The sequence below is a fragment of the Miniopterus natalensis genome, chromosome 16 (assembly GCF_054644295.1).
Source record: "Miniopterus natalensis isolate mMinNat1 chromosome 16, mMinNat1.hap1, whole genome shotgun sequence".
In the NCBI taxonomy this organism is placed as follows: Eukaryota; Metazoa; Chordata; class Mammalia; order Chiroptera; family Miniopteridae; genus Miniopterus; species Miniopterus natalensis.
The window spans coordinates 38,005,113-38,018,787 of NC_142096.1; the positions used below are offsets into that span (position 1 = coordinate 38,005,113).

The following is a 13,675-nucleotide window of genomic DNA, read 5'->3' on the forward strand; positions in this document are numbered from 1 at the left end:
CAAGAGTGTACCCTCCTGAGTTATAGGAAGAAAAGCAGCCAGCACTCTCTGGACTTGTTCCACACAATCACCAGAGACTTTTTTGATAGTCGAGTAAAAATGCCGCAAAACCAGCATGTCAAGTCAGCCTCCTCCTTGTGGTCTTTCATTGTTTGCCTTCCTAGGTATCTCATTGTTTCTCATTTGGTACAGTATAAATAATTAAAAGAATATCCATCTAAGAAAAGGGGAAGGAAGTTGTCTGAATTCATGCTTTCTCAGCCTCCTCTCTCCTCCCCATCCCAATCATTGCCAGTGAATTTGTCTTTAGGAATTAAAATGATTTGATGGCCAGGGCACAGTCGACTAACTTACATCTTCTGTGCTGTTCATCTTTCCATTACGTAGAACTAATCAGTTTTATTAAGAAATGGTCGGCAGAGCATCAAGTGGCAGTCAGTGTTCATCGTGGAACTTAGGGCATTGAGATTGGTTGAAAGTTTCTTGCCAATCTAAGGATCCAGAAAAATCATCTTTCCAAAATTCACCTCTTCCAAGCCATTCTAATTTCTGTGCTCCTTACTAGTAAGGAGGGTATCTTGCTAGCTCTGTTTTTTAATTGTTTTCATTTCGGCTCTATTACGTTTAGAGGGAAGAAAATCATCTACATCCTTAATTTATACACTTTACTTTGTCAAGAGTACAGCATATTTTATTGACTGGTATTATTCTACTTTACTTTTGTTAACCATACTTATTTGTTTTAAAGATACATATAAAGCACTTCAAACTGTTGTAAACAGTCCTTCTTCAGAAAATGAACTGAAAAGACATTTGCATACAGACTTAATGTAGGAGGAAGATTCTCCAACATGAACTTCACATTAAAAGTCCATTAATACATTTGTTAACTTGTTAAAGATTCTTTCTCTTTTCTATAAGTCCAAAGTCAAGTATACCTCCCGCTGAGCTTTTGAAAAGTTAAGTAAACAGTTTACTGTGAGATTTCCTTGGGCACATTGGAGTGTCAAACCTATTTACCATTATGGACTCTGGTTTTGCATATTAGGAATGATTGTTCAAATGCCAGAAGACAAAATAAATTACCGTTTAGGCTAGAACTAATCCATTTCATGGTATGGACAGGAGAAACTTGGATCAGTTAGGTAGTCACCAGTTAATGGTCTAACAGAATATCAAACCATGAATAAGTACATTAGTTAATGGTGGATTAGGTAAAATTGCTCATTTCAAAAACATTATTCCTATATTTGATCAAAATTTGAAATTTTCCATACATAATCCCAGTTAGTCTTCAGAATATCTGATATCTGCTTTTTGGGTTTATAACTTAAAGTCAGAAGATTGTTTAGATGGAGATCATAGCATACATGTGTTTTCTCTATATACAACTCAAATTGTTACTATAATCTGTTGCAATACCTGGTCCACTTGAGGTATGTCAGTTCCAACACTTGCTATTCAAACTTTAGCTTACTATGAATCACTTAGTGAGTTTTTTCTAAAAATTGCCATTTACATATACATATGTATATATTTATACTTTTATATATATATGAGCTTTTTCTAAAAATCTTTATATATGTTTAATTAATTCAAGAACATAAATGGCTAAAATGTAATGGAGGCATCTCTGCTTCCTGAAATAAAATTACCAGTTGAGTAACAGACTCAAGCACTGTAGATATGACTTGATCTCTGGTGCTCTCTCAGCACTGTTGGCATGATTGCTGTGCATAATGGATGTGAGATTTGAAATCACCACTCAGTTCTTCTAAAAGGTGTAGTAGTCAGTGCTTAATTATTTGGGAGATTGGATGGGAGGTTATGTATATTCAGTTTTTCTTTTTACAAAATTAAGCAATGGTTGACTGAAAAGGATTGTTGTTTATCCTAGGACGAGTAACAAGTCTATTTTATACATACAGACTCCTGCCTTTTCCCCAAATATAACTGAAGATTACCTGCATGTGTGCTAATAAAACAATAATTCTAACGTCAAGTCAGTATTAGTCAGAACCTGCTGTGCTTGGTGCTGTAAAATTACTGAGGTGTCAGTGGAAGTGACATAAGAACTAGTCTGATTGGAAAAGATGAATAGCAGATTTTACGCAGGCCAAGGGTGTTGTACAGTCGAGGTCCGAGTTATAGATTGCAAACAAGGCAAGTGTCATCAAGTAAAAGGAACGTGGAGACTCCTGGGATGGTGCCTTTGCCCCATTTTCCAGTAGCTCCAGCATACCAGGTGCAGAATGGGAGCAGATTCTAGTTCAGTTGAGCACCAGATGAAGTAGGTGGCTTGTATGTAGCTGCTACCTTGTATGAAAAATGTGAATCACTAAACACTATTACAAAGCTATTGTGAGGTTTTTTAAAAATAGGATCCACAAAACAGAATCTTGGGAAACAAGATTGAAGACAAATTATAGGGCTTTGTATGTAATTAGATAAGAAGGAGTGGAACACTGACATTCGGGCAGTGTCGTTTCAGAGCTAGGCTTTCATACAGTGAATGCGAGAAGCGTGACGAGGCAGAGAGGCCACCTAGGAGGTCCTTGTAACAGCCTGGACTGGGGCTCGTGAGGACCTGTTGGATCCAGGCTGGAGAAGAGGAAGAGGCAGAGGAGCAGGAGTGCCCATCCTGCAGGCAGGTGGAAGGACCAGCAAGTGACTGGAAGCGAGTTAGAGAAAAGAGGTTACAAACAGGACACGGGCAAAGTGACTGGTGTAGGTGCTAAGAGACTGCGTCATAGTTACCAGAATTGAGAACAGGAAGAAGCGTGTCTAAGTGAAGTACATAGTGTTTCACTTACCAGACTGAACAGGTAATAAGTAAAAATCTCCAGCATTCTTTCTTCTGGGCGATATGGTTGTTTGTCAGAAGTCTAAGGCTCCAAACCAGTTGCAAGAACAACAGTTGTTTGGTTTCTTTTTTTTCAGTGAGACTAGATTGCTTCTAGGTACAAATAATTGACCAGCCACAACCTAATCTTATATATCTGCTCCAAATATCTAGAACAAAGCAACGGAAGATTCCCAAGTTTAATCTGACTTCAACTAGAAATGTGAACCCTCAGTAGAAAAACTGAGGCAGTGGATCTGTTGCAGCTAAAGCCTTTGTATTGCAGAGAAGCTCAGGTGCAAAGCATGAAGCCTTTCACTTTCATTAGTCTTGCTGCCTTAGACTTAGCAAACGAAGCTCATGAGCTAAAATTAGGGATGACCAGAGCCCCAGGCAAGTACTCACGTACCATTTCTTAATTTTTATTCAGAGATAATGTAGTAGCTGGATATATATGCCTCCTGATAATGTGCTGGTATCTTACAAAGAACATTACTGACTTTTTTTATCATAAAGCAGTTGATTTCATACCTTTTACATATCTCAGAGCAAGAGAGAGATTTGCAAACCCCAAGGTAAAGGGTATTTTTGGAGGGTAAGACTTGGTGGTTGACCTTAGAAGATCCAGAATGTGATTATTTTAAGCTGTTAATTAACTATACTCATCGAACACTTCCCAAAGTAGTGATTCTTGCTTTTCAACCATTTAACATTTTACATGATTTCATTTTTTATTTGTAAACTGTATGAGGTGCCAAGATTATACAGCCTACGGAGTACTTAGTTTTCATTTGTTACTTGGCTGAAACTTTCTGTATAATCTCAGCCTTGCATGTTTGCAAGCACTGTTGCCCCATGAAGCAGTGCAGTCGGGGCTCAGGTCTGGTTGCCGTCCACCACTGCAGGTTGGTTCCACTTCCGCACTGTCGGGTTGCCTCGAGGATGTGAATTCCGCCAGCCTAATGCTAGTCTGTAGACTTGTTTGGGAACTGCTGTGGTACACCATTGTCACGTTTGTGGAGTATAATCATAAATCAAGCCAACACGAAAAAGAAAAAAAATTGTAAAATTCTTATATGACTTGTAACTAGGTGAAAGTATTATTTATGTTGACCTTTCTTAACTATTTTATTTAAAATCACCTTTCTCTAGGTTAGTAATACCGAAGAAATTACCTTTGAAGCATTGAAGAAAGCAATTGGTGAGGTTTTTTTGTATTCATTAACTATTCCTAGTATTTTGATAGCTTATCTTTATCTTAGTACATGTTTATATGCCCGAATAAATAGAGGCAGCATGAAAAATATACTGTTGATTTCTATATAAATATATCATTGGTTTATTTAGCTACATTCTTTAGGCTTTTACAACTGTAAAAAATCAGAGTAATATTTTATACAAAGATAAGTGAAGACTACAGTCAGTTCAGCCTGGGTATGAAGTTTGGCTGCAGCATTTCTAGCTGTGTAATCTCGGGAGAATGTGTTATTTTTGCTGCCTCAGTGTTTTCATTGATAAAATAGCAAGGACTAACGTGGCACTCAATTGTGCTTGCTGACATTCAGCCAGCTCCTCTCTTTCACCCCATTACAGACACACTTCTTACTAGTCTCTGTGCCTGTTAAAAAACACTCTGTTATTTTTCCCAGTGGTTCTGAGTTTTCATCCTGTTTCTCATATGTTCGTGCAGCCTGCATGCTGGCCACCAAATAAGGGTGGCACTAAAATGCACTGTGATATGCTTGCATAACTCTAGAAAAGTCTGTCCAGATGAAGGAAAATAATTATCTGTGATGAGGTAGACATTTATTATTTTACTGTATTACAAACTTTGGCCAGACCACACATCATCTCAAGATAAAAACTCACTTTTCTGATTGTGGTTCGTGGAAAAGGCTAATGCAGTTGGTTCTGTACTATGCCACTCGATACCAAGGTGAGCAGATTTTCACGGCAGCGCCTCAGCTGTGCAAGCGTGTCACCGGTGGTCAGGGACTCACCCTTCAGGAAAGAAGTGTCGTGCTCTGCCACTTTGGTGGAGAGACAGAGCTAGTCTATGAAAAGGGGTCTTGTGTAGTTTTAACCCTTAGATTTTTTAAAAAATTGTATACGTGTTGCTTTCTAGTTGTAACTAAGACACTTCAAGCATGGATATCTTTTGCTTTTTTCCGCATAAAAGGAGTTCTGTGACTTATGTCTCATTTGGGTTTTGAGGTCATTTTCTCTCATGGTCATTGGCGAGGTTCTGTGAGATTCTGTCTTGCTCTTAACGGGTCTTTATAAACATGCACATAGATACCAACGGGATGGAAGAACAGGAGAAGGAAAAGAGGCGCCTCGTGATAGAGAAATTCCAGAAAGCACCTTTTGAAGAAATAGCAGCGCAGTGTGAATCCAAAGTGAGTGACTAAATGCCAAAGGGGAGGGGGTGGAGTGTGGTTTTGGGGAAACTTTCTTGCTAATTGGTTGGTGGATTTTGTCTTTAGGCAAATCAGCAGAATACAACATGATGCATCCCATAGGGACTGAGACATTGAGAACATAGATAGCTATGAGTAAAATAATTTCTTTGTGTTATATAAACTGATGCAAATGAGAGATCCCAAACTACATGTTAGTGATTGATGTTGCTTTCATACTTTCTTTGCAGTGGTTTCCAATGCTTTTGCTGTGGGTATTTAATTTTGTGTGTCTATTGGTTTGTTTTTACAAGTGAGACTAGGAAAGGAATAAAAGAGAAATTTTACGTTATATGAGACAGAAAAGTCAAAACATTAAAGCATTCTGTACCATCAGCTTAATAGTTATGGTGATGCTTTGTCTTTTAAATTGCATTTTTAAATTGTATTATTACATACGAGTATTTGGAAAACTAAGTTCATTCTTAACATTTTTTCTCTTTTGTAGGCGAATTTGCTTCATGATAGACTTGCTCAAATACTGGAACTCACCATACGGTAAGGGTTTTGTTATTTGTTACTACAACAGCAATAAAACAACAAAGTACAAACTATTAGCCCCATATAGGCTTGTGGCTGATTATGTTTAAATAATTAATGTTTTTCATTTAGAGTAAACACGAGATCGTGCAGGTACCTTTGTCTTGTTAGGCATTGTCTTCACTAGACAGAGTCTTCGACCATTTCTTGTCCAGGGGTCTCCTGGCTTTTCTAGCTGTCCTTTAGAATGTTCCTAAAAGGATAGCTGGGTAATTTGGAAGACTCACACCCTAATGATATGCTGAACTAGGCAAATTTCTCCTATTTTACCATTTTGACTTGCAAAAACTACAGTGTTTAATGGTTCGACCTCATAGTTCTTTCCAGGGCAGTAACAAACTTTGAGATTTTCTAAATCATAACCCATTATAAGTTGTTTTATGGTCTAAAACATATGGTATCTAACATACTTTGGTTACTGTGTGTCAGTCTGTTATTAAGTAATGAAGCACATGACAGAGGGAGAGGCAGACTCCAGGTTTCATCCAAGGAAAGCTCTTCTGCCTGTTCTTTTATTGCTTAGTGTGGAAGCTGCCTTGGTAGGAAATGGGCCGTAGAGGATCCGTAGATAGGAGCCATGATTCTGCACCTCGTTTCTACATCAGCCTTAGATTTTGTAATTTCTAGCTTGATTAACAAAGACTGTTTTGCTTCAATCCCAATATCCTGTAAATAGAAGAGGCAGATACAGGCTGTAGTCTGCTTGTTTTTTTATTTCAGCCTTTCTTCCTCCCTCATAGGCAAAGCATGTTTTCATCAGTGTCACATCTTACCCTAGCATTTCCCCACCATTCCTGCCAACCCCCAGCAAGCTGTGAATCACTCATTTACACAGTTTCAGAACAGAGAATGGGAATGAGAATGGGACTGAGATATGCAATATGTGATATACTTTAGATTCAGAGAAAATTGCCTTTCTTTGATGCCTATTAGTTGTAATAGTGAACGTCTATTATGTACTTGATCTTGTGCTGTGTACTTTGTTATTTCTGCTAATCCTCACCCCAGCCCTGCAAAGTTAGGTAGATGCTATTTTTTTCATTTTCCAGGTAAAGACACTGAGGCTTAGAGAAGTAAAGTAACTTGCTGCAGTTCATCCAGCTAGTGAGTGGAAAATTCAAAATTCAAATTCATAATCCATGTTCTTAAAAAGAGCATTGCTAGAGACCACCCACCATGTTACATTTAACCACACTGTCATAACCATGTAGATTTCGTATTTTAGAATAAGTGTTATGACTAATTGTTTTGTTGATACTGAAACTATTACTAATAATTATCATCAGTTTATAACTTACTACTAATTGTTAACATTTATTGAATACTTACTACTAATTGTTAACATTTACTGAACACTTACTACTCATTGTTAACACTGAACACTTAGTGTCTTAGGCACTGTACTAAGTGCATTAATCATTTAATATTTACAGCAGACCTAAAAAATAGGTAGTGATTATTTTTACTTTACAGGTGTAGCAACAGAGGCATGTAGAAGTTGGACCACTTATCCAAGGTCACCTAGTTAGGAAGTAGCAGTTCTGAATAGCTTACATGATACAGGGAAATTAAACGGACTTCTTAGTACGCCTTCAGAGTTCCTGTCTAACATACTTCCTCTTGCTAATGTGTCTGCCCCTAACCGCCAGGCAGAGGAAAGAGTGTGTGTTCTATAGAGAAGTAACCAAATAGTCTTATACTTCAGTCCCCATTGTTCTTGCATCCACCTTGACCTTGGCACAATAAAGAAGTTTTAAGAAATGCAATGAGCAGGAAAATACAGCATGAGTCAGCAGCCCATGGATGACCCAAGTATTGGAATTAGTAGACAAGGATCTAAACACACACACACGCACACACACGCCTCCAAAGAATTTAAAGAGAAAAATACACATATTTTAGGAAAGAAATGGAAACTGAAAAGGAACAAAATTATAGTTCAAGAACTGAATGCCATACAACCTGAAAGAAGATTTCACAGAATGAACTTACAGTGTGTGGGCATCATCGAAGAGCTCTCCTGCATTGCTCATGGGATGTGAAATGGTACAGACTCTTAGCAGACTTGAGCAGTTCCTTTTAACGTTAAACATGTACCTGCTCTTCAATTTGTAATCCCACTTCTCAGAGAAATGAAAACATATGTTTACAAAAAGACATGTACATGAATGTTTTAGCAGCTTTTATTATAATTACCAAATGTTCATAAATAGGAGAATGGATAAATGGTAGACCAAGAGTGGTAGTCTTTCTGTGGTAAAATACTACTCAGCGATAAAAAGAAATGCATTTTTGGGGTAAACCTGAAAAAAAAATATTGAGCAAAAGAAATCAGACATAATAGAGTATAGGTTGTATGGACCATTCCTGTAGACTGTGAAATTCAAGAACAAGTGCCACTAATCTGCAGATTACTCTCTAGCTATAGTCAAAATCTTTGCAATTCTTTTTATATCTGAACAAAGGATGCTAAAGACCACGTGGGAGAATTCACATATAAAGCAGTCAGGGAAATGCTGTGGAAGGAAAAACCAGGGAGCATTTGCCTTGCTAGGTAGGAAAACGTGATAGATGCTTGGAACTTAGAACAGATTGGCCTTGGGTACAGGTAAATAGACTAGAGGAGATTTCATATTTGGCGGGAGAAGAGGAGATGTTCAGCAATCTTGTTTGGACAGCTGCTAATGACTATTGACCAGCAAAGGAGGGGAAGAGAGGGGGATTCTCTATTTCTTTTACCAAAATAGAACATTTTAACTAGAAAAATACATAGAAATACTAGAATTTATACAGGAATTATTTTTTAAATGTTGGTCTGGAGAAAGTTTTCCTTAGCATTACATCATACAAGGATACTAAATCTACAAGGATATTTATATTTAGCATTAGTGGTAGCCCGAAATTGAAGATAGAAATAAGAATGAATTCCCTTTTGCTTGTCAGATTGGCAAAGATTTAAAGACAAAAAGTTGATTACATGTAAGATTTATAATGGTATGAGAGAATAGGTATGCTCAGATGTTGAAAGTATAAATCACTGGTATTCTGGGAGTATATACCAAAGTTAAAATGTGAGTACACTTTAATCCAGAATTCTATTTGTAAAATCAAGGATGTAGGCAGGCAGGATAAAATTATGTATGTGTAAGAATAGACGTATGAGCATTATTTATACTAATGAACAGTGGAAATCAGGCTGCATTTTATCCACTGGATTAAATCAGTTATAATATACCATGTAATGAAATACCATGCTATCATCAAAAATGAGTAATATATGTGTATTTGAATTTGAAAGACTTTTTACTAGTGAAACAGCAAACTTACAAGGATGTATATATTGTAATCCCATTATAAAAATTATGTATTCATATTCAAAGGAAAATGTCTGGTTTAGACTTAAAAACAGCTTGATACCACCATGATCTGTTTTCTGTGTAGCGTTCCAGCTGGCCAGCAAGCACAGCACAGTGACCCCTGCAGTGCAGGAGTCCTACCTGCTGGGACAGTAGTAATTAGGATGCTCTGTGAAACAAAGTTCTTTTGTGTACACTGTTGACAATGCCTGTCCTTCTTTTCCAGCCCTCCTCCCAGTCCATCGGGAACACTGACCATTACTTCTGGGCACGCCCAGTACCAGTCTGTCCCCGTCTATGAGATGAAGTTTCCAGATCTGTGTGTGTACTGAGTGGCTCAGGAAGACCTCAGTATAGGATTTTAAAGCCTAAAAATTAAGGCCAGGCTGTTTACTTAATGCATATTAACATACTTCTTGAAAATAACGCTGGAAGGTATCTTCGACCAAATGCTTGACATACATACCGTATTAGAAATTTTGAAACTATGTATGATTTAGAGTACTTTTGAAGATAGATTCATGCCATGTTAATTTCTTTTGAGGTTCCTATTCGCTTTTAAAGTTGAACATGTATTAGTCTCAACATTATTTCATAGTTAAACAATATATTTTAAACTTTTCACAAACGTAATTTTTTAAAAATTAGACCTTTGAGGGTTGAAAGATGTATGAAGTGTCTACTGTATTTCTTAACATCTACACAACTGCTTAGAAGTAGAATTTTTGCTCTTGTTTCTGGTTATCTGTGAAAGTAAAAACATACAAATATGTTTGTCCTGGGGCTGCAAAACAGCTCTGTGGCTTTTGTCCCTCTGTTTCAGATGTGCGATAGGCTCCCTTTATTCACTTAGCGTGATATATGTAATAGGCTTTCCTCCACCGTTTATGGTAGTGACGTGTTGAATAATATTTCTAGAATATGACCCTGAAGTCGCCATACTTTAAAGTGTCTAGTTCTCGTAATACTGTACTTCCTGCCGAGAGTGGATCATTCTACTTGAGAAGCTTAGAGCTTGCTCTCGGAATACCAAACTGTGCAATATTTTTTACATCATAAGATGTATTAGTTTACAGGCTATGCTTTGAAATTATAGTAGTATTTTGCTGTGGCTCCATTAATTAAATGAGATCTATATTTAGTATAAAGACATTTAAAGCAACTACTAGTTCACCTGTGAAGAGCATTTTGATTTTTATTAAGAGCACATTAATTTACATTTTTATATTGTGCATTGTTTTAAATCCTCAGTCAGAAAATTACTGAAGTGGACTTTTGATTTGTAGGATTTGAACTGTAGCTTGTATGCATTTGTGTTTAGGGTTTGTTATATTACTTTTAAAGGGTGCCTATGGTGTTAGCAATCAAATGTGCTAAGGATTGTCAGTGTAGACTTCTGTGACCTAAGCCGCGAAGATGACATGCACTGACACTCGACCTGTGCTGAAAGACCGATGGTGTTTTCTTACAATAGGTACATTTTAGTGAGTCTGTCACATGGCAAAATGAACAGCTGTCTTTGCAAGTGTTATAACATTCTCTTAGGACATTTTAATAAAATAACCTGTTTATAGTTCTACCCTTTCTGATTTTATTTATTTTTACATAAAAAATATACATATCTAGAATTGTAGCGCAAAAAACAGTTTAGTTTTCAGCTTTTGTTTTTGTTGGGAATTGCAGTGAGGAATGGCATGTCACACCTTTGTGTTTGTGATGGTTTAGATGCCTATAGTAGAGACAGAAAAAGTAAAGACGCACACTCGAAATGTTTTCAATATGTAAACCACAGTACAGCTTCTTCAAACACCTTGCAAAAGACTGCAGTCCTTATAAAATGCCACTCTCACATCCTGGACTCCTTAGTACACATCGTTGAAGAAGCCCTGGTTTTCTGAGTAACAGTGTGGGCACCACTGGGGCTCACGGCCATACAGCAGCTGTCACTGTATTCGCCTCTTGATCGGCCAAAATGTTTTGCCATTTAATAGGCCAAATTTTATATCTTTTTTATTTCCCTTTTTTTCTTCTGTATTTTTAAAGAAGGATATTAATTTTTGACAGTGCATTTGAAAATCAGAGCAGGGGGACATGCAAAAACAATCACCATCCACTTGGATGTTACTTTATAGATGAACACTGTGTGCTTCTGTAGGGAAATGTGTACCTTAATAGTCTGAGAACGCACTCTGCTCACCACAGGCTTCCACATCTCTGCTCCATCCAATGCATGTGTTGCATGGAAAAGGCAACCACTTCAGTCCAGGTGTATCACATTTTTCTCCTGTCTGTGTGTAAACTATTGATTCGGGTTTTGTGGGTTTTTTTATATTGTGTTTAAATCACAGTAGACTTCTATGTACCCTAGGCTATTGAGCTGGTCTTGTTAACAATGATTCCCAAGAAGTGGGTCTGCCCTTTGGCGTGTCCTTCCAAGAGGTTCTGCAGGGCGTAGGTGAGCATACTGTATTGTGGCCAGCTCTGAGGCTGAGTGTAGGATTGGTTGAAGTTCACTGTATTGCTATATTTTTGTAGATATTTAAAATTCTTAATAAACTGTTAATCACTTTCTGCTGTATACAGTTGCTTATACCACTCATTTTTCTCTTGACATTGAATCATTACACTTAAATGTTCCTCCTACACTGTGTTGTCTTTGACTGCTCATAGAGTTTGGTTGTCATTGGCGTTAGCCTGAGTACGCGTACGCGCACACACACACACACACACACACACTCTCATACACACACTTTCACACTCACCCTTAATACTTCTGAACTCATTATCTTTTAGAATAATGCAACATTTTCCTATAATGCAACTAACTTTCCTTCCTCAAAATATCTCTTTCTCCTGTCTGAAAATGGAACGCATTAGTCTTACTGCGATATACGTAATAAATGGAATGAAGCGAGTTATTTTGAAATATAAAAATTCACTGTGTAATTCATATGTAAGCAATAAAAGGAAATCAAAATACTTGTGCATAAGTACATTTTTATAATAACCATTATTACATTTATTAAATAAATTTATTCAATATTTTGCCATAGTTAAAAGTGAAGATTTTTAGTGAAAACCAGGTTGTCCAATGGATTCACCCTCACAGCCACCAGAAGTATCAGAGCCCTGGTGGCTGGTCATGAGGAGGCGTGGCCCGGGTAAAGGGCATGGTGAGCGTGGGAAAGCGCCGCTGACATCTGCATCCGTCTTCATGCTCGTTCTCAGCCCCACCTCCTTGCCGTATAAATTATAGGAAGCCTCCCTCTAAAATAACAGCTCCCTGGGACCCTCTGCCACCCTGGTGTGCTTTTACCACTCGGAGGGCTGCAAACATAGCCTGAGGGCCCCAGGGACTTCCTTCAGGCCTCCTGGCAAGGCCGTAGGGAGCAGGGCATCGGGCTGAAATCCGCTCCTACCACTTCCTTTCTGAAGGCCTTAGGCACGCGACTAAACTTGAAGCTTTGAAGTCCTCACGTGTAAGGTCTGGGGAGTGAGTCCCACCCTCAGGTTCTCTGTGCCAGGCCTGTGTCCGCATGCTCCTCGCTGTTCCTGCAGCTCGGATGGGCCTGAGTGGCTTGGCCCTGCCTCTGTTCTGTGGACTTGGGCCAGTTGCTCCGCATTCAGAACCCATTTCTTTAGGTGCAAGATGAGCAGTCTATATGGTTTGCTGTCTCATGGGATCTCAAGATCCAGCTCTAACTCACTGGATCTTGTTCCCTAGTCTCTTGTTTGATAAATTACTGATCTTAAGTTCAAGTGAGTAAAAACGCAGAAAAACGAGCACCAAGCTTTGCCTCGTTGTTTTGCGGTTTCCTTTCACTTACACTTTGTGTCAGAGGTGGACTGCAGGGGGGCACTGTCCTAGTCTGGGTTCTCCTAAGGAGAGCTGAAGACAGGCTCACATGCAAGGTTACTCGGGGACCTGACCCCAGGAACCTCTGAAATGGAAGGAGAAAGGCTCATTAAGAAGATTCATTTCTGGCCTGGCCAGCGTGGCTCAGTGGCTGAGCGCTGACCCATGAACCTGGAGATCATGGTCCAATTCCAAGGTCAGGGCACCTGCCCAGGTCGCAGGCACAACCCCTAGTAGGGGGTGTACAGGAGGCAGCTGATCGATGACTCCCACATCATTGATGTTCCTCTCTCCCTCTCCCTCTATCTGAAATCAATAAAAACTTTTTTTTAAAAAGATTCATTCATGTGTTGGCCATCACTGGGTGGCTGCAGATCCAGCCTCCTCAACAGTCTAAGGCTTCTCATGAGGAAATCAGAACCGTCCACCCAGGCGACGGAAGTCAGGGGAGCACGTGTCCTGTGGCTTCTATTCATGGTCAAGACCCCGTTGGCATGAACACCCCCACATTTCTGGATTGTGTGGCTTGAGTGCAGAGCCCTTTCCAAGGGGCCCCACGCCCCATCAGAGAAGACCTGTGTCAGGTAGGAAGTGTGGGACTACAGAGGCAGGCCTCGCCAGA

General features: G+C 38.8%; 1 protein-coding gene across 3 annotated transcripts in view; it reads left to right on the top strand.

Moving 5' to 3' along the window:
* Positions 1-12,030, top strand: part of EFR3A (EFR3 homolog A) — a 69,789-nt gene extending 57,759 nt beyond the window's left edge. The window contains exons 20-24 of one of the 3 annotated variants that reach the window (XR_015715804.1): positions 3,995-4,043; positions 5,138-5,241; positions 5,750-5,799; positions 6,891-6,945; positions 9,424-9,505. Coding sequence is in view for 2 of the 3 variants with exons in the window: in XM_087825494.1 (XP_087681620.1) it covers positions 3,995-4,043; positions 5,138-5,241; positions 5,750-5,799; positions 9,424-9,529 (309 nt within the window). In the remaining variant the exon portion in view is untranslated. Of the gene's footprint in view, positions 1-3,994; positions 4,044-5,137; positions 5,242-5,749; positions 5,800-6,890; positions 7,524-9,423 lie in introns of those variants that run through there. The other 2 variants (XM_087825494.1, XM_087825495.1) reach the window with 2 other exon arrangements.
* The last annotated feature ends 1,645 nt before the right edge of the window (positions 12,031-13,675 follow it).